Genomic DNA, 21,909 nt, shown 5'->3' with positions numbered 1-21,909 from the left:
TCACAAAAGTGAAGAGAATAATCGAGCTTCATCACTTCTCCCTCACTAAGTCATGCAGAATGTTCAGTTGTTGTCAGATCCCATCCATTACAGTATCAATGAAGTGATAAAGTGATTATTAACCCCCCCCCTTGCCTGGTCTCACCACCTCACCTCCTAAAAGAGCCTCCTCTCTGTCCCTCATTCTTTCCATCTGTGAGATTGTTCCTGCTTTCCTCCTCCAGCGAGCAAACGTAAAGCTGTAGTTTTAAAGGGCTCCAGTCTCTCTCGGGTCCAGTAAGCCCCTCTTGACCCGCGCATAGAAACAGATGTAGCGCTGGTTCCTGGGGCCAGCGTCAAGTCCTTCCACAGATGCACCAGTGCCACGTGTTCAGATTTCTTGGTGAGAGACTGAGGGGAAAGACAACAAGTAAAATAAAACAAGTAGATAAGTAAATGCCTCTGCCATGTCCAAATCTCTTATCTCACAGTGTTAATGAAAGTGAAAAAAATTATTTGTAGTTTTGCCCTGTGATTCAGATCCACACTGGGATTTAAAGGGTTCAGCCCTGGCCCATGCTACACCCATCCATCAGCTTTCAAGAAAATGAATTTGGCAGTTTTGCCTTAACTTACTTTGTCACTCTAGTTCAAGATGAATATGAAACAAAAGGAACATTGAGTGTTAACTCAATCAAAGGTTTTACCTTTAGGTTAAACACAAAATCCAATGCATTGACATGCAACGAAAGATATTTAAACATGATAAATGGATATTGTAAACCAACTGTGCCATGGGATTTTGTGTTACATTCAACAGGGAACTGATTTTCTTTTTGAATAGACACATTGGAAATGACAGCTTCAGTCATGGTAACACGGATGGAAGTAGTTCCCCCTAGTCAGAATCAGAATCAGAATCACGTTTATTGGCCAAGTAAGTTTGCACAAACAAGGAATTTGACTCCGGATTAAGTGGCTCTCATTGTACTTACACATAATATACAACACAACAAGCACAAAACAATACAAGACAACAGCACAACGGTCTGAGAAATATAAGAAATATAAACAAGGAGGAATGGCTACGTACAAACAAAAGCTGTGAACTGTAAACACAACAGGTAGTGCAGAGAGGAGAGGGCAAGAAGTGAAGAGATAAATATTAAATGGTAAGACAATGACGTAAGAAGTATAGTTATACAGTAAAGGGTAGTCATCCCCAGACAATTCGTGGGAGATGATGACATGAACATCACAGAGGAAAATAAGGAATGGATATCACCCAGAGCAAAAATATTTTCCTGATTTATTCCAGGGGGCCAGGCTTTAAGGTGTTTCAGACAGTTAGAATTGACTATTTTGGTAGCAAGAACTTTGTTTCCTGTAGGCTCTTCATATTTCCATGCCACCACCCAGAGTACCTTGTAAAACAGATGTTGGTATTCATTTCCACACTGTCTGGGCTGAAGTAGCTAGCATAGCATTGGACCTTGACATGAACGGGAATATTAAAGGTGCATTAAGGATTAATAGCTATTCGCTACAGGTATGCTAGCAGCTAAAACTAACGAAATCTCTTGAAATGTGCTGACTTTGACATTATGACAAACTAATTACTCAACGACTGTCCTTACACAGTCAAACATCAATCATGTGCAACACAAGACTAAGCGAGACGGCAAATAAGCTACTTACTAGATCGTCAGAAGGTAATCAAAGTCAGGTCGGCGGGCATCGGCAGGCAAAACTACAGAAGGCAGTTATATGCCTATCGACCCTGCTATGCCATTGGCACGGACGCAATTCTCCATATTAAAAGTCATTGTAGCGCCCCAATTTTTTTTAAGCTGTTATTTTAAGGTTAAACTGCTTATCCTAACCCTAATCCTGAAGCATAATTGTTGCATATTGTGCCTTTAATCTGTCATTTTCTCCAGGTCTAACCATAACGCCATTACTCATCCCCAAACGAGTTATGAAACTTCACCACTAGGGGTCAGTAAATGTTATGCCAGGATTCACCTTCATACCAACCCCCTCTCTCCAATTGCAATCCATATTCCTCATCGACTTTCCTCATAACCTTTGCACCCATTACACACACGCACACACACACACACGTGCAGTTTCCTGGAAGGAATATGGGTTTGAGCACAACAGACATTAATGGGATAAATTCCACTTGGCCAAATGCAGGCTCTTCTAGACTTTTACTCTGCACTTGTGCCATCCCATAGAAGGCTCTGGCTAAATCCCTCAATAGCACTTCAGGAGACAAGTCACTAAGACTCTCCTTCTGAAGCGTTTCTGCTCACAAGCAAGCATCTGTGTAATGTGTGAGTTTGGTGTGAAGCACACCCAAAGTGAGTAGGAGGAAGTGGAAGTTGGACAGGAAGGTTAGTGGAAAACAGCCTTGCTTTGCCTACATGTGTACAGCTTCAGTCATGAACCCCAAACACACAAAATTGTTTGTGGCAGAGATGTTTCAAATGGTGTATGTCCTCCTGTGTGCAGGAGCACTGGTGCAAGTCTGGGAAGGCCTGAGTTTTTGAAGGAGGGTGGTATTCTTATTTGTATTCTACCCTGTGCACAGTAGCCCACCTGGACACATATCCAGCCAATGAAGCCGATGCACTCTGAAACAGAGCAAACAATGATCCAGAGAGGCCGATGTGTTTTTGTGTTCCAAAACATGTGCCTTAGCAACTTCGACTAGCATCATTGAGTTCAGTTACATCCAACAGACTCTGTATGAGTGACAATTCTGGCATTATTAATTTAAAGTGTGACTAGAGTCAGGTGCCTGGCCATAGTCTGAGTCTGTGAGTGAAAAAATATCATGTTTCTTTTGGACACCTTGGGGGAAACTTAAGATCCATCATGAAGGAATTATGAAGAGTTTTGGAAGACAGATTAAATAAGGGCCTATACAATTAGAATCACAGCACAAAATGTAGCACTGACTTAGGTCATCCATTAGGAATGGCTTGATGGAGAACAAAACATTTTGCACCTGTGTTATAAGCAACTGGCAGTGGCAACGTCCCCAGACAGCCATGGAAAACCAACACAGCTGAGAAGAGGCATGTGGAATGAACTGTGAGGAAGCAACCCAACACATCTTTGAGACAAATGTTTCTATATTTGTAAGCTATTATAGATTCAATACATGTAACTCGATAACAAAAACACATAAAATAAGACTGGAAACAAATTAACTAATTTGCAACACTCACACACACTGATGACTCATAAAATGTCTGATTTCGACTTGTATTCATTAATTCATTATATTAAGCATAACTTTAGTATATGTCTCTATATCATTAGCTAAATATGAACGACATCATGGCTATAAAAACTCCCCGTGAGAAAAAGGAAAACGTAAATTCTTAGGTTATGTATAGAATTAAACACTAGAGGGAGCTCTAAGTACAACCAATTACAGAACAAGGACACACCCCTGTTCTAAAAATATCCCAACGTGTAAAATAATGAATGGAGCTGCTCTCTCCTAATCTAAAGATATACCTGCTAAAATGATTGAACACAATATCCCAGAATATACAAATAGCGTCAATATGTGGTCAAATATTCTACCTATCTAGGGTCTATATCATAATCCTGAACTTGAAAAATTGCATTAGTTTGGATCTCGACTAAGCAACACAAACGATGTAGTTTCGTTTGAAGACTGACAAAATAAACAATCCATCTGTGTGCAGCCTTTTTTGAAATGCCAACTAACAACTGTTTCATGAAACGGCACAACCAGACTACCAGACTAAGGCTACGTAAACTTAACTTTGCCTCTACGTGACCGTGGGTTGCGTGGATTTAAAGAGATTACCCTAACTACTAAAGAGGATAATTGATTGCATCCAATTAGTTACCCTGGGTTAAAGTGCTAAGTTTTACATTTCGTTTTTGTTAACTCGGTGCTTCCTGGAACTAAGTGCTGTGTTTACTTCAGATAAGGTTTCACCTAGGGTAGTGAATTAACCGATTTACAGGCGTGTATAGTAATCTGGGGATGTTACACTATTTTGACAGCCAGGGGGGAGCGTTGTACAGTGCTTACAGTACACTACAACCAGGAAGCGAGCGTCAGAAAAAGTATCTCAAGCCGTTCCGAAGCGTCAGTATAGGTACAGGGCAATTCGTTTCAACTTCTTCCGTCAACCATCACAAACCAAACTGTGTCAAACCTCTGCTCGAGTTGGAGACAGGTGTTGAAAGCCAGCAAGCGGTGGACATTTATTTAGCCCGTAAAATTGCGTGCGGCGACTTTAATCGGTTTTAAAGACATAGAATAGCTTACACGCACGGAGAACGAACAGAAGAGTACTGAGATTGACTTTTCGTCTCCGTCTCTCACATCATGGCTACAACAACCTGTACCAGGTTTACTGATGAATTTCAGCTCTACGAGGAGTTGGGAAAGTAAGTTTCAAAATATTATGAAATGTATGTAAATACTTTCACCTATACTAACTCGACAAATTGTTTTCATATTACTACAGCACCTTTGAAGCTTCTGCGCTGTTTGTAAGCTACCTGTCACCTGTTTGGAATGTGTCACTTAATCAGGGCAACTGACTGTATCCACCAAGTAACTTTAGGTTGTTCGTGGAATACGCAGGTTTGCATAACTTCCTAAATATAATACAATTTAAAATAAACGGAGTTGATCTGCACGAACTGGAAAGCTCTACTCTGCTTCTCCCAGCGAAGAGCCACTTGGCGTCGGAATTCCCCCCAATAATATTAAGCCAATTTCGAGGACTAGAAACCCATGCTTCGGAAGCTTGCAGTTTTTCAATTCAAGAGCGTCTGTTGTCTGTGGTCGTAATTGATGATGTCTGTTGCTTTTACCTAACGTTATATCGCATTGTTGAGACTGTGTACAAGACGCGCTTTATAGGTGTAATGAAGAAATCCAGTATTTTGAACGCATTCCAACTGACAAGTGGCTTAACTGGATTGCTTCAGATAGGACATTCTCGCGTACTTTTGTTTTACTTAAATAGAGGAGCAGACGTTTAGCCCGATCCTCTTGGGTACCAAACAATATCAGAAAATATATCATGAAATGCCTTGGTGTCTGACAATTGGTGTATAACCTGCAAAAAGCTATGATGAACGAATATTCAGCATACTCTGCTTTTGCTGGTCGTTCACAAATGTCGTCAGAAATGTATAGATGTATTGTGTAAATAGAGCAACCACCCAGTCACAAAGCACGGTGCAGTGATCCTCTAACAGACTGTTCACTTTGAAATACAGAGGTGCCTTCTCTGTGGTCAGAAGATGCATGAAGATCTCAACTGGTCAGGAGTACGCTGCCAAAATCATCAACACCAAGAAGCTGTCCGCCAGAGGTAAGCAGCACCAAGTCTTTGATCCCATCTGCATCCCGCATCAAAAATATCTCAGAAATGACCCCAGTCCCATGTTCATGCTTCTGGCTTTGCTATAACACACTGCTGAGGGAAGAACTACAGGCTATAATGCACCGTCAACCACAACATGTTTCTTTTTTAGCAGTTCCAAGTTTCTCTCTCTAGCCCAAATGACAGGAAAGTGAAACAGAAGTAAGGGACTTCTCAAGTGAACTGTCAGTAGTCAGTCTTGACTCATTTTGACCCTTGTGGGTGTGGTCAGCAGCTAACTTCCTCAGGACGGGGGCTTCTGCCTCAGGTCTCACTGCTGTATCTTTAAAGATCATGGTGTTATTTAAGGTTGCCGTCAAATAGTCGCTCTGTGAAGAGAGCTGCAGGTCTGTTTTGAATAGCACTCACTAGTTTAGATGTGCCACTTTTAAGAATAGCGGTTGACCGAACGGATCTGGGAAGAATCTTGCCCAGCTGTTACTCATTGCCTCTTTACATGGCTTATGAACTTTACCTGACCGCAAGCTGTCCGGTATGGGCAGAGAGCCACAAGCTGTAGGGCTGATTCCTCAGTAGTCAGAAGCCATTCAGGGGACCATAAAATGTTTCCTTGGTGGCCAAAAAAAGGTCAATATTTATGTTTTTTAAAGATAGATTTTATCCTGGGGATTCCCACCTTTTATCAGATCAGGAAGGCACAGACCCAGAGCTCTTTGTCACGTCTAGTGTGTCTAGTTATACAAAGGCAGCGGGGCAGACTTCTCTGACTGCCTCGCAGTGTTGCAAGCATGCCTGTCAATAGCATAATAGGGACCTCTTACTCAGAATCTAGTTGCTCTTTCATGCCTCTCAAAAGCAGCTGTGTGGAGAGCTACTGCGTAGGATGGAGCCGCCATGGTTGTCTGTGGCACTGTGCTCGTTGATGTGAGCAGCATTTGTCAGGCTTGCTAAGAGATGCAGAGGTCAGTCTTTGTAAAGGTTTGTGTGAGAGGGAAATGGATGCGGTTCAAGTTCTTTGTTCTGTCAGGGCTTCTGCATTGACCATCATTTAAGCAAAGGCAAAATGAATTACTGAATACAGTGTCACCCACCAGGATGGTAGTCTTTTGGGTACCAGCAGTTAATGAAAGACAAGAAAAATAGATCATGAATGCTTGTATATTTGAAAGGGGATTGACAGGGTAGGCCAGTCCAGGGCTTTCCTTTTGTAGCTCAGAATTGCATCTAAGTAAGCATTACCTCACCCAGATAAAAAGTTAAATGCTAAATGCCTGGTATTTGGCAGACACTTTTATCGAAAGTGAGCTACACATAGGCATTCTGCGATGACCGGGAATCAAACCAAGCGGGGTGACGATAACCACTGTACCAACCAACACCCACAATGGCATCTGACTGCAAGGGCTTTGGCCCAGATCTGGCCTGCACCGGCCCACCACTAGCCCAGGTCCAGCCCATCATCAGTCGCTGTGTGCGACACCCACTCCCATCCCATACCCCCTTATAGCTTCGCAGTTTGTTCTGACCACTTCAGGGTAAAGGTTCTCAAAATGGGTCATGAGAAAGAAGTGTGTTCAAATAGACTTATCCGAGTAAAGAAGCCCTGGAGGAGGTAATAGCCCACTAACCCAGACTCCTGCTTTCCTTTGGGTCGCTCAGGCGTGGGCTTTAGCTGCCAGTGACTTCCTCATCTGTCCTCCTCCACCAGTGTCTGGTGTGTGCTGAAATGGCTTCATTTAGTAGAGGGTATGACTGACTGCTTTACTCTGTATCACAGTTTTTGTCCCTAGAATGTATTTATTATTATTTATTTTTGTATTCCTCAGCTAGCTGGTCTTACATTTTAGGTAGATTGTTTGAGAAGAAACATTCTCTCTGGGACTATGGGTCCTTCATCCCTCATATCTGCGCTTACTAGTGGCTGAGGAGCCGTGAAGACATCTTCTGATTGAGCTATTGGGTGTAACTGACGCACACTCTGTAGCTTACCATTTTCTTACCAGAGAAAAGGAAATGGGTTATTAAATGAGAACCGTTCTGAATATGTAAGCTAGGTGGCTGTGCATTGCATATATATACTTTGCGATTAAAACACAGGCTTTGTTAATTCAGCGTAATCCGCCTGTATCTGAGAGATGTATCCCTCTCTGAGAACGATTCTGCACCACATATTTGAAGGAGGGCCTGTTCACGATAGATATGGCAACATCCTTGCAAGTGTATTTGACCCCTCTTGCCCAGTGTGCATGGAATGAGAAGCCCAGCAGCAGGAGTGGAAAGACGTAACGCTTCGAGTCATCCTCAAAGGCTGTGCCTCCATAGACCTATTTAAACAGAGACATGTGTTCAATGCTTGGATGAGCCCTGTGTTTTGTAGTGACAGTGATGTTAACTTGGGCATTTGTTGTAGTCACTGTTCTAATTGGTGCAGGATTGACTGCAGCTTGTTCAAAAGGGGAAACCTCTTGTGTTGAGTGTGATGTCACCGGGTCACCAAGTTCATGGGTCCTGGAGTCCTTTTAAGAAATGGTTTCTGGGATGTGTACTTGGAAATCTGTGGAAAGTTAGGCTTTGGTTTGGCGTAAGTGTGGTGACGCGGAAGCGGACCAGCTCCTGTAGAGTTTCTCTATCTCTCTCTTTCTATCGGCAGCTAGACATAATTTCCAAGAGGTATCAGCAATGGCGGTGATTCTTTTTTTGCCTATGTATTTTTTTCTGGTTTTGCTGTTTTGTGCAAATGGGTCAATGACAAATAAGGCTTTAAAAAAAATATTTTTTAAATGTGTTTTCAAAATTGATGTAATGCATGTTTTTGAAATTGGAGCAATGTGTTGAAACAAGTCTTATTTGATAAATAACTTTTCAAAGTGATTAAATTCATTTTTTGACTGTATTTTTAACTTCACCACCCAATAAATGTCAGGTGGCGCAACCAAATATTTGTAAAAAATATATATATTTACCTACTATTAACTCAAAGTAATTTTTTTAGCAAGTGTTCCTTAGTTTGTATACAGTGCCTTACAGATTATTATTTTGTGTTTGTTTTTTGTATTAACAACAATTTTAGATTATCGCACCCTAGCGCCAGGTATTTTGTATTTAATTAATTAAAAAAATTGAAAACATTAATTTTGTATATTCATAAAACAATTTTTTGGTCTTTAAATGTAAAATTGGATACTTAACATTTGTTAAGTATCCAATTTTACATTTAAAGACCAAAAAATTGTTTTATGAATATACAAAATTAATGTTTTCAATACAATAGCTATGCACATCATAGTTTGAAACCACTTGTCACTTTAATCTATTATTTATTGTCTTAAATACAAATGTTACCTGGTCGCACCACCTGACGATTCAGTTGTGCCACCTGACAACAGTAGTAATGACTGCATTTTTATTTCAAATACAACAAAAAAATATTTAAGTTAACAGTCTCTGCTGATGTTAAGGTAGTATATTGATCACATTTATCAAGACTATTAAAAAAAGGAAGTGACTTGATCAAAAACAGGATATAGGCCACAGGATCACATTCGGTATAGGAATAGGCTATAGTGCAACAGATTGATTAGATGTAGCCTACTGTAATTGATTGTAAATGATCAACAACAAAGTCACACTCTAAAGTATCAGGTTTTGATTTGATACTTTACTCCAAGGTTCTGATATCACTTTGAGGACATCCTTTGTATAGTCAAAAATGATATCAGCTGGATGGGCTGAGCAAAAAAAAATATATTATTTCGGTACTGGGTGACTGGACCGTCACTCATTACGTGTAAAGTTGTGGGGGATGGGTTGCATTTCCTCATTACATCCCTTAGCACTGGCTCCAAGTGGGCCCACACAGCTCTCTCATTGTGCCGAAGGGGCGCAGAGATGGTGGCATAGGCCTGTTAGCCAGCTGTTGTATAAGCTACACAGGTGTGGACTGTAGCTTGCTTCCGACTCCCTCCAAAATGGAAAGACTGTACCTCACTATGAAGCTAGCAGGAGAAGTTTTCAGAAAAATTGATGTGGAGGACAACTTCATCTTCTCTTAGGCTTTCTTTCAAAAAACCTGCATTCTTTGGCTTGGTGTGGCCAATTGTAGTGGCATTTGGCTAGCACGGCTGTTGAGCTTATGGTTGAAAGGTTTCAACAGTTCTGTACAGGTTCCAAAATTTGAAAGGTCTGACAACTGTATAAAAGTATCTACTACCAAATCCAGGCTTGCATTACAGTTTATCATACCTTTCTTTTCTTTTTGCAAGGTATATTTGTCTTGCAGCCGGATAATTATGAGCTCCCTGTGTCGTGCAGATTTTTCTTTAGTTGATAATGACATCTAAAATGATTTAAAATAATCATGAAAATGTTAGAAACTATATACCATCTTTAATATTAAACTTATAAACATTTTAGAAAATTAATAGACAATCTAAGAGCCTTATATATCATATTATAATTAATAATAATATTATAAGGTATAATGTATAGTTAAATTCCCTGCAGTTGCGCCACCTGACTGACTGGTTGCACCACCTGACATTTTCCCCACTAATTTCAAATTAAACAGGCCTCTAGTTGGACACCTGTATTAGTTTTTGAGTTCAAGTACAAGTTCATTCATATAATAATTTAATGTAAAAAGAGCTTTATGATAAAATAACATTTCCCTAGTTTTACATTGGTTGTACCACCTGACATAGAAAGTGAACCAATCTTACTAGGAGTTGAAAGTAACTATTTTTATCAAAATTTGAGAGAAAATGACCAACCTTTTCAATCAGTCATAAAGGTCAATTGGGATCCTCTAGATGATTCAATATCCTGTTTACTATTATTGACATTCTACTTCAGAATAAAAGACACATTTTTACGGTTGTGCCACCCTGACATTTGAGAGCTTACAAATTGCTGGACAAAAGTTTTTTAATTATCTCAACTAGATCAAAGTATTGATATCTGGAAAATTGGAATTATTTGAAAGGTTTCAAACATAAAATCATGCCAAAGTATTTTACTTTGAATTTATTTTCATTAAAACACCATTTTTTAATACTTTTTTAGTCTGTTCATTTGCACGGACGGTTGCGCCACCTGACATTTTGGGGGTTTGAGATCCCAAAACATAAAATAATATCCTTTTTTCTGATTTCCTGAAAATGAATTCAAACTAAATAGATTTAATAGAATAAAGTGATGCATGTCATGAATTGATTCAAACTATTTAAAAATAAAATGATGCAGTCGGACACAAAAATATGCATGTCATGTCATTGACCCAAATGCATGAATGCCATTGAGAACAACAGCCATTTATGCAGGGCCCATTCTCTACCCCTCCACCAAGTGTCATGACAGCCAGCCTGTCAGTTTTCGCGTTGTAGTGCTGACAGACAAACTAACTAACCTAACACATAACCTCTTTGGCAGAGGTAAATATAGCACCAACAATGCAATATGCAAGGGATGATAATGCATTTGTATAACTTTGTATAAAATGTGACCTAATATGAACTGAAATCAGTATTGTCCTCACCAATTCATTGCCTGGATGTGCATTTATTTAGCTGCCAATTCCCATCTAATTCACTAACTACTTGTGAATGAAACCACAGGCTATTTCTGTCTGAAGTAGCAGATGTTCTTTTGGGTCAGCGTATGGAGCCAAGACAGAACTGTTTGTATGTGTGTGTGTGTGTGTGTGTGTGTGTGTGTGTGTGTGTATTGATCACTCAGAGACAGCATAACACACAACTGATATTGACTGCCTCTTTTCTCCCAGGTGTGTGTGTGTGTGTGTGTGTGTGTGTGTGTGTGTGTGTGTGTGTGTGTGTGTGTGTGTGTGTGTGTGTGTGTGTGTGTGTGTGTGTGTGTGTGTGTATTGATCACTCAGAGACAGCATAACACACAACTGATATTGACTGCCTCTTCTCTCCCAGGTGTGTGTGTGTGTGTGTGTGTGTGTGTGTGTGTGTGTATGAACGCATATATGTGCGTGTGTATGTCTGTGCATGCATGCATGTGTGTTTTAGAGGCAGTCCATGGATTTATGTAAAATCTCCAGCTTTATTAGATCCGAATGGAGCCCTGCTGTCTGCCTGTTAGCGGAGGGCTGTGCAGCCATTTAAAGATCAATTGGGTCTCTCAGCCAGGAGGGTGCAGGAGAGGAGGGACACTCAAGGCATGAATGAATGAACTAGAGCGAAATTAGAGCCTGGCTCACCTGGCATCTCTCTCCTGTCATTTAACATCTTTTACTCTCTCTATGTTCTCTTTCCCTCTGTGTGTGTGTGTGTGTGTGTGTGTGTGTGTGTGTGTGTGCGTGTGCGTGTGCGTTTGAGGGTGTGCGAGAGATTTCTGAATCCCTCCTGCTTGCACTCATTCTTTGTTGGCAGGAAGGGTTTAGTGGGATTCACAGCGTGCATGCCACCAGGGAGGAGGGGGGAAAAAAACGCATATACAGATGGAGGTTTTTTCATATCTCTCTAATGTATGCATTTATTTATTTGTTACTGTGGTGATTCACTCTAGTGTTCCACTCTTGTGTAGATTAACTGATCTCTGTAAAGTCAGGGAAGGTATGCTAAGAAGGTATGCTAAAATCTACGCGCTTGTATGTGTGTGTGTGTGTGTGTGTGTGTGTGTGTGTGTGTGTGTGTGTGCCTGTAAGTGTGTGGCCCCTGTGTGGGACTGTGTCAGTGTCTGCATTTGCATCTGCCTGCACTGCTGCTGGCTGAGCATGCCACATACATGTACATGCGCGGCCGCTCTCTTATCCTTATGCATGGATCTGGGTTTCAGCACCGCCCTACCCGTCCCTCCTCCCGATGCCTGCCAGAGATGATCGCACCTCAGTCATGTGGGTCAGGGACACGAAGGAAGCCACAGCAGAGGAGAGGGCTCAGGGGAAGATGGAGGAGGCATCAGATGGGGGGGGGGGGGGGGGGCATAGAGAGAGAGAGAGAGAAGGGTGGGTGGAGGGAGGGAGAGAGATGGAGAGAGATGGAGAGGGGGGTTAATGATGTAATGAATGAGATGAGGGAGGAAGAGAGTGAGAAAGACAATAAAAGAGAGATAGAAGGAGAAGGGCAGAGATGCAAAGTAGGAGGGGGAATGAGCAAATGAGAGAGAGGGAGAGATAGAGTGGGGGAAGGGAAGAGAGGGTGAGAGAGAGAGAGCCTAAGGGAAGAGAGAGAAGGAGAAAGAGTGAGAGTGAGAGAGAGATAGAGAGAGCGGGGGTGAAGAGAGAGAGAGAGAGAGAGAGAGAGAGAGCGTGGGGGAAGAAAGAGCGAGAGAGGGAGGGGGAGAGAGCGAGAGAGGAAGGGGGAGAGGAAGAGGAAGAGGAAGAGTCAAAGGGTTCCCCCACAGCTCATCTGGACTGGCTGCTGACTTCTGCAGGGGTCACTGGTCCACAGGTGACATCATCAATCAAGCAGCACATCTTAAATGATTTCACCCACCACTGTTGCAATACATTGCAAGCACTCTCTGACCCAAAGTGAGCAACATTTAAAAGGCCTGTGACCCTCACACTCCCTCGCACGCACACACACACGCACACACTCACACACACACACACACGCACACACACACACACACAGTCATGGCCACGCACCCTTTACCTCCCCCAGCACAAAGGCACACGCTGTATGCATGCACTGACTCTTCTTGTACTGTTGTGTCAGTAAATGTCCTGATGCTACCTGACACACTCCCCCACACAAATGCATACTGTACATGGCATGTAAGCACAGATGAAGAGTAAAGGCTTCCTTGTTCTTGTGCATGGGTGTCCTCAGGGAAGGGGGGCATTATGCAATAAGTGGAGCAGGGCCCAGTGACTGGCCTATCACAGGAGCGCAGGGCCCAGTGACTGGCCTAACACAGGAGTGCTCAGTTGTACACGTGAGTCAGTGAAATGTAAAGGGGACAATCGTTCTCGCAAAGTGTCACACGAGGATGTGCAGTAGTGCTATCCTCGCAGCCCCCCCCATCCCCCCCCCCCCCCCCCAAGTGCACATCACCATTTGAAACACTCTGGTGACGTCAGGAAAACAACACGTGTGTGTGTGTGTGTGTGTGCGTGTGTGTGTTGTGTGTCTACCCTAGGGCCTCCCCGACTGAGTGAGCACACCAAGGCTGTAGAGCCTGAATAAAAATAGCTGGCTCAAAAGAGAGAGAGAGAGAGTGAGAGAGAGATATTAAGTGAGGCAGAAAGAGGAGGGGGAGGGAGAGAGTGAGTTGATGCTACAGTTAACAAAAGTATTGTATGAATGAATCTTTCCCCTGACAAGATATTATAGGTGCTGGGTTCCGAAAAGCATATTATTTGTATTTATTTCTGCCTTTTCTGCCTTTTCTGCATTAAAAAAAGAAAAATTAGCATGTTTTTGCAGTGTTAAAGGTGTGCCCAGACGATCAATACACATGGCACACACACACACACACACACACACACACACACACACACACACAAGAGCAAACTTGCAATGCAAAAGTATAAGTATACAAATTAATAGTTTTATCATTTTTTATCGTTTAACGTTTGATTCCTTAATTACCATTGACCTCTGAGGGCCGGTCAGGGACAGCCAAAGGGTCGCAAATGGCCCTGCGGCCGCACTTTGCCCAGGTTTGGGCTAGACCATCGACTGTATATAGAGTCATTAAGGTAGACAGACTCCGATCCTTGAGAGCGCACCTGTGATGGATACCTTCCCAGACGTATTACGTAAAGCCCATCCTCCTGTCCAGCTCCATTCATAATTCTTGGCGCAGAGCAGCTGAGGAAAGTCTATCACATCAGAAGAGCGAAGACAGAAAAGAAGCGAATGACACATGGAAGTCATGAAAAGCCAGGATTTCGTTTTTTTGTTGTTGCATAATCTGCCTCCTCCCCCGTTCCCCCTTTTTTCACTGATCCAAAAAGAACTACAGTAGAGGAGAGTGCTACCACAGCTTCTGTACTTCTTTATATCCGGATATGCTGTGTGTGTGTGTGTGCGCGTGTGTGTGTTTGAATACACAGACATTAAACAGAAGCTCTTTCTCTTACGCAAGTCTATCCCTGCTCTCCCTATGCTTAATCTATTCTCTCTCGGTCCCATCATAAGAGAGGCGAAATGAAGTCTTCTCTGGGGCTTTAGTCTACATCCGAATATATACCCAAAGTAGGCCAGTGGGCCCGTGGAGGATCCCATCTCTTAATTAGAAGCTCGTTACCTCTCTGAGTGGCCCAGTGTCAATCTATGGAAGCCCAGAGGTGCCCTCAAGCTCTTAATAAATGTCTCTTCACCTCTCCAGGGCAGTAGTGGTCTTGATGTGGTAAGGGTTAGGAGATGGAAAGGGGGTAAAGGGTAAAGAAATGTTTTTTTTTTTTGGATGGACTGACACAGGTATCACAGTCTCACAGGTTGAAATTCAGAGAGAGCGAGAGAGAGAGAGCGAGAGAGAGAGAGCGAGAGAGAGAGAGAGAGAGAGAGAGAGAGAGAGAGAGAGAGAGAGAGAATGCAAAGACCTATGTCAGATCTCTTAAATGTGTTTAAAATGGAGAGAGACAGAGTGAGAGCATGTAGAGGTTCAAACCTCAACCTTCCTTGGTTATAGACTAGTGATATGAAAACAGTCTGAACTTTGAAGTTCACGGCCCGTGAAAAAAACACATATCCCTATCTAAACTTTCTGTTCCCCTTTCGTTAAGGCGACAGTGCTTAGCAGTAATGACAGAAAATGACTAGCCTCTCCTCCCTCCCACTTGCATCAGTGACAGCGCTAATGTCTGCGCCCCAACCCCACCTGCTCCCGTTCCCTCTCATCTCTCCGGCGGAGGCTGTGAGACCGCTAATGCGTTTCCATCTCCACCGGGATGTCCTCTCATTGCTATTCATGTATTCATGATGAAAATGATCCGCCGGCCCCTGACGACGCCTCAGCCGGGGAAGTGCCTCGCTCGACTATTACGTCCTCGCATGAGTAGAGCGCCCTTGCCTCCTATGTGTGTGTTCTGTGCTCTCTCTCTCTCTCTCACTCTCCACCCCACGTGTGTGTGTGTGTGTGTGTGTGTGTGTGTGTGTGTGTGTGTGTGTGTGTGTGTGTGTGTGTGTGTGTGTGCGTGTGCGTGTGCGTGCGCGTGCGTGCGTGCGTTAGACCAGACTAATAGGAATTCCGCATGACTTTAAGGTTCTCAGACCTCAGGATATATAAATATATTATGTCCATAGATTTCAAATGCATTGCTGTCATGAATGTAAAGCACAGCAGAGTGTTGGGTGAGAGGTGGCAGCTGGAATGGTTTTGGCCCCGAGATGATTTGTGTGTGTCTGTGTGTGTGTGTGTGTGTGTGTGTTTGGTATGTGTGTATGTTTGTGAAGGATTACATTTTCATTTTTCATTTACCATCTCGAGGCTTTGTGATTTATAACACATACCAGTTTACATAACACCCATCGATGGCCATATGTCAGTGTGTTAAAATCCCCAGCGTGTTTAATCTCGAGCTTGGTGTTGCTGTACACTTCTTTTTCTGAAGCTGCGCGTCTGACCCTGCACTTTTGCTTCTTCACTACTAAGCAGGCGACGGATTGACAGGTCTTTTCGTTGCTGAAATAACTAATAGGAGGACCACAGGTTTAAATCCTTGGAGACTTTAGAAGTACCCTTTCTAGGGAAGAGGTGGAATTTTTCAGTGTGGACCTAGAGTCACAATTAAGAGTATTCATGGTCTCCAGTGCATCTGTGTATGAAGTATCATTTGCATCAATATAGTAGTGGACGTGATGGATTATATTAAAATATGCCATGCTAACAATATGCATGATGGGCTTCGGTGACCAAATGGAGCAGGTAAATCCTGAACTGTGAGGTATCTAAAAGCATGGGACTCACAAGCATCAGCATAATGACCCAGGCTGGAGATAGGTCTTGTATGTGTTGACACTTAATCAAGCATTGTTTTCTGGATGCCATCAATGTATCATAAATCTAGTGGCGGCCAGAGACAAATGTTAATTCCCCTTTCGGTTGTTATTTAGATTAGAGTTATGAGGCCAGAGAATTTATTTCTATTTCTATTTAGATTTCGAACTGTTACTATTGCCTCCTTCTCCAACCCTTTGCCAGTATGGTTAACCAGAGCCGCCGGCCCCCCGAGCCTTGCCACTGATTGTTCATTTGTGCAATGAAGCGTTATGTTGACCTATTAGTCACCCTTGCCCTGAAGCTCTCTGATAAAGGGACGGTGGTGGCCTATTTGCCCTAAATGACCCCTCGGCTGTATTACATTTTAATCAGCCACTGAGGTGCTGTGTTTACGGTCATATCTCATAGATGCTTTGCTTGTTTGGACTGTTTGTAAATGCTCGTGTATATGACTCATAACTGACTCATTTCTAAACTAAACTATGGGTGAAATAGATAATGACGATTTCGCGATCGACTGTGCGAACCCACTGACTCCATAGAACAACAGCTCACAGACTACTGAGGAAGGACATTTAGCGCATGTCATTGGTGACGTGTTGACATTGGACCTTTTGACTCTAAAAGGTGTTTAGACACTGTCCACATGTGGGCTGTGTCTCAAACGGAAGGCAGCTGCCTGCTGCCTTGCTACCTTGAGCTGTCTAAAGTGTCAATGGCAATCCTATTTTTTTCCCCATTTCAGCTACATGCTCCCTGCTGCGGTGAAGAAATTGCTTGATAGAAGTACTCGGCACAAATTGGACCAGATGTCATGACGCTAAAGCAAGCATTGTTTACTGTATTGTGGATTAGCATCCGGTCTTGTCCCTGTACCAGATAGGCAGTCTCGGCAGACAGAACTGCCCTGACGCCTTGACAGCCGGACCTGAGGGAGTGATGGCAAAGCTGCTGAGCTGATGGGGCGGTGCTGTCCACTCCAGCAGCACTGAGCATTGCTTCACAACAGTGCTGTCTGTCAGAGAGCTGTGTGTGTGTGTGTGTGTGTGTGTGTGTTTGTGTGTCTTGGTGAGTGTGTCTGTGTATGTTCATGGCGATTTGTGTGTGTGTCTCTGTCCTGATGAGCTTACAATGAAACTTTGCAGTTGTAACGTGTGTGTGTGTGTGTGTGCGTGTGTGCGTGTACGTATGCACATGTGTCTGTGTCCCTTCACTGATGTTGGCAGACAAAGTAACAGCGACTGTGTGTAAATGCAGTCTTTTCAGTGTTGAAATAGCTGGGCTGCTGATATTGAAGGTACTCCTGAGCGCAGTGAATCACCAGGGATTGGTCTCTGGAGACAGAGGTCAGTGTGTTTGTGTGTTTGTGATGGCGTCAGGCAATCCCTCGAGAGACATGCCTGCATAGTCCTGGAAGCACTGTACAAATACAGGGGAAATGTACCAGTAGAAGCTGCATCATGCAGGCGTAAGTTTCTAGAATTAGCTGCTGGGGGAGTTTCCTGAAAAAAGAAAAGTATGAAACTGTGAATTGTGTAGACTAACACTGTGTGTGCGTGTGCGTGTGTGTGCTTTTACACATTTGTGTGTGTGTGTGTGTGTGTGTGTGTGTGTGTGTGTGTGTGTTTTGTGTGTGTGTGCACATTCATGTATGTGTGCGTAGGAGCGCCAATGCTATCTTTACACAGAATTGACCCGAGCTGTGGTTCACATTTTTGAGGCTAATGTTCTGGTTTCTGTAACTGGTTAGTATTAACCACATAGGAATTCTACTGATCTTCTGTCAGGGTTTCAGTAGGCAGTGTTGGGAAATGCAGTAGCTAGTTCTTTAATTCCTTGAATAACTGGAAATCTGAAACCATACAGCCACTTTTTATGAACCCTATTGTTCTGACTACATTGCTGATTGAGATATAGTGCTGGTACTGGCCTGTCTGCTCAAGCCTTAACTTGAGATAAGATAAACATATCACTGCTGGAATATGTGTGTGTGTGTGTGTGTGTGTGTGTGTGTGTGTGTGTGTGTGTGTGTGTGTGTCTGTGTGTCTGTGTGTGTGTGTGTGTTTGTATGTGTCCCCCAGTGACTTGGCAAAGCAAAGGTCATGTTAGCAACCAATATCGTGTTCTGCCTGCCACATTCTTATCTGTCATTTTGTTTATCTTAAGACATTCCTGATTAATCTCTCTTGCTTGTCTGCTCTTTATTGCTGTCGGGTGTTCTTTTACAAACAGATTGACTGCGAGCCGTAGCTGATCGGCCAATTCCATTGTAGTGACTTTAGACCAGACTAGACTCAGTGATCATTAACCCATACCAGGTCAGACGACATCAATGAACAGTGCACGCATAATCGACTGGGAGGTTCACTAAATCCGCTCTCGTGTCCAAGCAAGTTGTTTGTGTGTGATGGGTGTGTTTGCTGCCTCTGGAGGCCAGTGACTGAACATGTGGTTTTAATTACAGCTGTTTATTGTTTCATTTACTAGTTAAGTTAAGTTTTTTACTAGTAGTGTTGACTCTCGCACAGTAAGTAGGTATTAATATTAACTGTCACGTTTTCGATGAAACAGGGAACAGATACAGTATTCATGCTGAAAGAGGCTATAAAAGTAGCATGGTTTTCTAAGGAGAATAACATGGGAATATTACGTCTAACTTTACATTTACAGTAGTTATATGCTGACAGTATTATACAAACCACTTATGTTAAGAAGGTAAGTATTTATCACTAATGTGAACTTCTGTACAGACTGCAAACCTGAACCCAATCTTACTGTATGACAGCATGCTGTGCTGTATTATACTATACTATACTATACTATACTATACGGACCATACCATACTGATATATGCCACTGTGCCATGCTTTAGGATGTTCTATCCACCCCCTCTCATAGTAATGGAGTACTAGACTACCTCTAGAGTCCTCTGCTCATGAGGCTTTTTCTGTTCCTCCCAGAGGGTTCTCGTTTTTGACTGACTCCTTTTAATTTAGCTTCCCCCCCACCACCTCGTCACGAGCTAATTAAAGTAGAGAGACCGGGCTGTTTTACGAAGGAGGCGAAGCCGAGCAGATGGTGACTGCTGGTGCCGGAGCTCTGAGGCCAGACAGTCCACGGCTGCTCGCCTGAGCCGGGCCAGGGCCGGACCATCACCGCCACCGGGGGTGATCAGACGCTCGGCTCCCTCAGCCTTTTTCCTCCTGTCGCGTTCATTTGCCGGGTCAACCCAAATTTCCCTTCTGCTCATTCCCGTCGAGTTCTTTTTTTTTTGTGTGCTGAATTTCGTAAATGATTTAAAGCATTTGTAAATTGCAGTTCACCCCTGAATGATTACGCGGTGATACAAGCAGGTGACACTGCCAAACATTTCATTTTATCCTTTCTGAAGCTTCATTCCTCGTTTGGCCCAGTGTGCCATTGCCAGTAACCTTTGACTAGACTCCTCACTTTCTCGTTTCATTTCCTAAAAAATTTTGAACACTTTCTGTTTCCCAGTTGCCATGTGCACAACAGTGCTTATGGGGAACACACCCCCAGCTTTGCAGCCTCGCAGCACTGTTCTCTGATGGTGTAACAGGTCACTGCATCTGCCTCTGCACTCTCGTCCAATTGAACCCCAGGCAGCAAAAAATATTTTTAGTTTTTGTTGTTGTTGTAGTTGTTGTTTCTTTGAGACCACATTCAAGTGTCTAAGACCTTCAGAAGCTGAGATACAGATGCGCTGGACGCGCCCTAAAAGGGCGTGGCAAAATCTTGATGTTTGCTCGGGTTACAGTTAATGACAGCACCCTAGTTTTGTTCATCATGGTCAAATAAGCCAGAAACCGTTGAGAAAAGTCATGCCGCTCATACTCAACCTATGGGCTGGAGTAGGCTCAAGATTAAGGAAATGGACCTAAACATGGCTGTTTGTCACCTTAAAAAAGTGCAAACCAGTGCTGATGAGACTGACCGCAGAGAGGAAGAGAGTGTTGTTGCCAGTAAAGGTGTTTTGAATGTGCAAATCCCCTGCTGAAAGACTACGTTTATGCAAACCCTCCCACACAAGAGCAGTCAGGCGTAGACCCCACGACCCTGCTGACCTCAGAACATAGCTTAACCTTCTCTATGCTGACGACACTGCTGGGGGTGGGGTGGGATTTTTTTAATTAATTTTCTTTTCTTCTTTTTTAAGAAAAAAATTCACCATTAGTATCTCCCACTCCTGATCTCAGACTCTCACCTACTCAGGTGTATGCCACGGCTATACTGTTTAGACTGCACTTCGAGGAGGCTGTGGAAACTCTGCATCCTGTTGCCTGAAGTTAAACCACAGTTGTTAGTGTGTCCTGAGACTTGTTTATTGCATGTGCAAACGTTCAAGCGGACAAATAGAATGTTTAGATGACAGAACAGGCCTCAACCTGCAAGTCTTGGGTTGTGTGCGGTACTGGGAAAGTCTTGAAGTTGGGTTGGGTGTGGTCCTGCGTATTTCTTCCATGTAGACAGAAGTTAGCATCATGAAAGGTGTGTGCATAAGGGCAGCAGATAAAGTAGGAATACCTCCACGTTGAAGTACAGATAAGATTTAACATGAATCTCTTTTCCCCTTTTCTCTCACTTTTTTCTTTCTGTCCTTTTTCACACACACACACACACACACACACTCCTGCCCCCCTTGCTCACTCTCTTTAGTTCTTTCAAGGAACACTCACTTCACCCAGAGAGTAATGGCAGTTTCTGATTACTGGTCCTCTCCCTCACAGGCTTGGCACCAGGCCTTGTGTTCTGTTGGGCTAGAGTTTATATGCACTTCTGTTTTTAGACGTGTGTGTGGTTGTGAGTCTGTCTTTCTGTCTGTGTGTCTGTGTGTTTGAGGAGGATAGAGATGGATTAACAGGATGAAGAGAATCGGTAACTGACTAAATGGATTTCTGTGACTCTAGTGTGTTTGGCAGAGAGTGTGTTGTTCATTCCCTTCCTGTTGACATTTCAGGCATACTGACCATCATCATACACAGACTGAGACACACACACACACTCACGCACACACACACACACACATACACATACACACACACACAAACACACACACACACACAGAAAAGGCATACAGCAGGCTAACATCTCTCTCTCTCTCTCTAGCATCTCTCTCTCTCTAGCGTCTTTCTCTTTCTCTCTTACTCAATTTGCTTTCCCTGTTGGTCCCCAGCTGTCTCTTTGCCTGGCTTCATTTTTTGTCGGTACTTTGAACTCCATGCCAGGCCTTATGAAGGATGACTATTAAAGCTAAGCTTGTATTTATGAGCTAGTAAACACACCCCAGAGAGTAACAAGAGAAAGATACAGGAGCAAAGAGCTGTCTGCCCCGCATTCCACTCTTTGTTTCCTTTGAGACACACACACACACACACACGTATGCAAACACACGCTCAGTAGAGATTTAAGTCAAATAAAAAAATGTTGTTGTGTCGCAGAGACGCTGTCGCAGAGACGCCGTCACACACTCTGATTGGATAGCAACTCAAAGTTCTACGTTATTGAGTGTTGCTGTGGTCCGACGTGCAGCCAAATAACTGCTCCTCTTCCAGCTCCCCATGAACAAGAAGGCATTCCCCATTGTCTGCCCTTGACATAT

At 43.2% G+C, this 21,909-nt stretch overlaps 1 protein-coding gene across 1 annotated transcript in view; it reads left to right on the top strand.

Moving 5' to 3' along the window:
* Positions 1-4,363: 4,363 nt before the first annotated feature.
* LOC308365458 (calcium/calmodulin-dependent protein kinase type II delta 1 chain-like) overlaps positions 4,364-21,909 on the top strand; it is a gene marked incomplete at its 5' end in the record, with an annotated part of 81,352 nt that continues 63,806 nt past the window's right edge. Inside the window, 2 exons of the mRNA XM_080838884.1 lie at positions 4,364-4,425; positions 5,269-5,363. Coding sequence (XP_080695010.1) covers positions 4,364-4,425; positions 5,269-5,363 — 157 coding nt within the window. The remainder of the gene's footprint in view (positions 4,426-5,268; positions 5,364-21,909) is intronic.

The sequence above is a fragment of the Sprattus sprattus genome, assembly GCF_963457725.1.
Source record: "Sprattus sprattus genome assembly, chromosome: 5".
Taxonomy (NCBI): domain Eukaryota; kingdom Metazoa; phylum Chordata; class Actinopteri; order Clupeiformes; family Clupeidae; genus Sprattus; species Sprattus sprattus.
The sequence above is the reverse complement of the archived record's forward strand: the minus strand, read 5'-3'. Positions and strand labels throughout refer to the sequence as shown.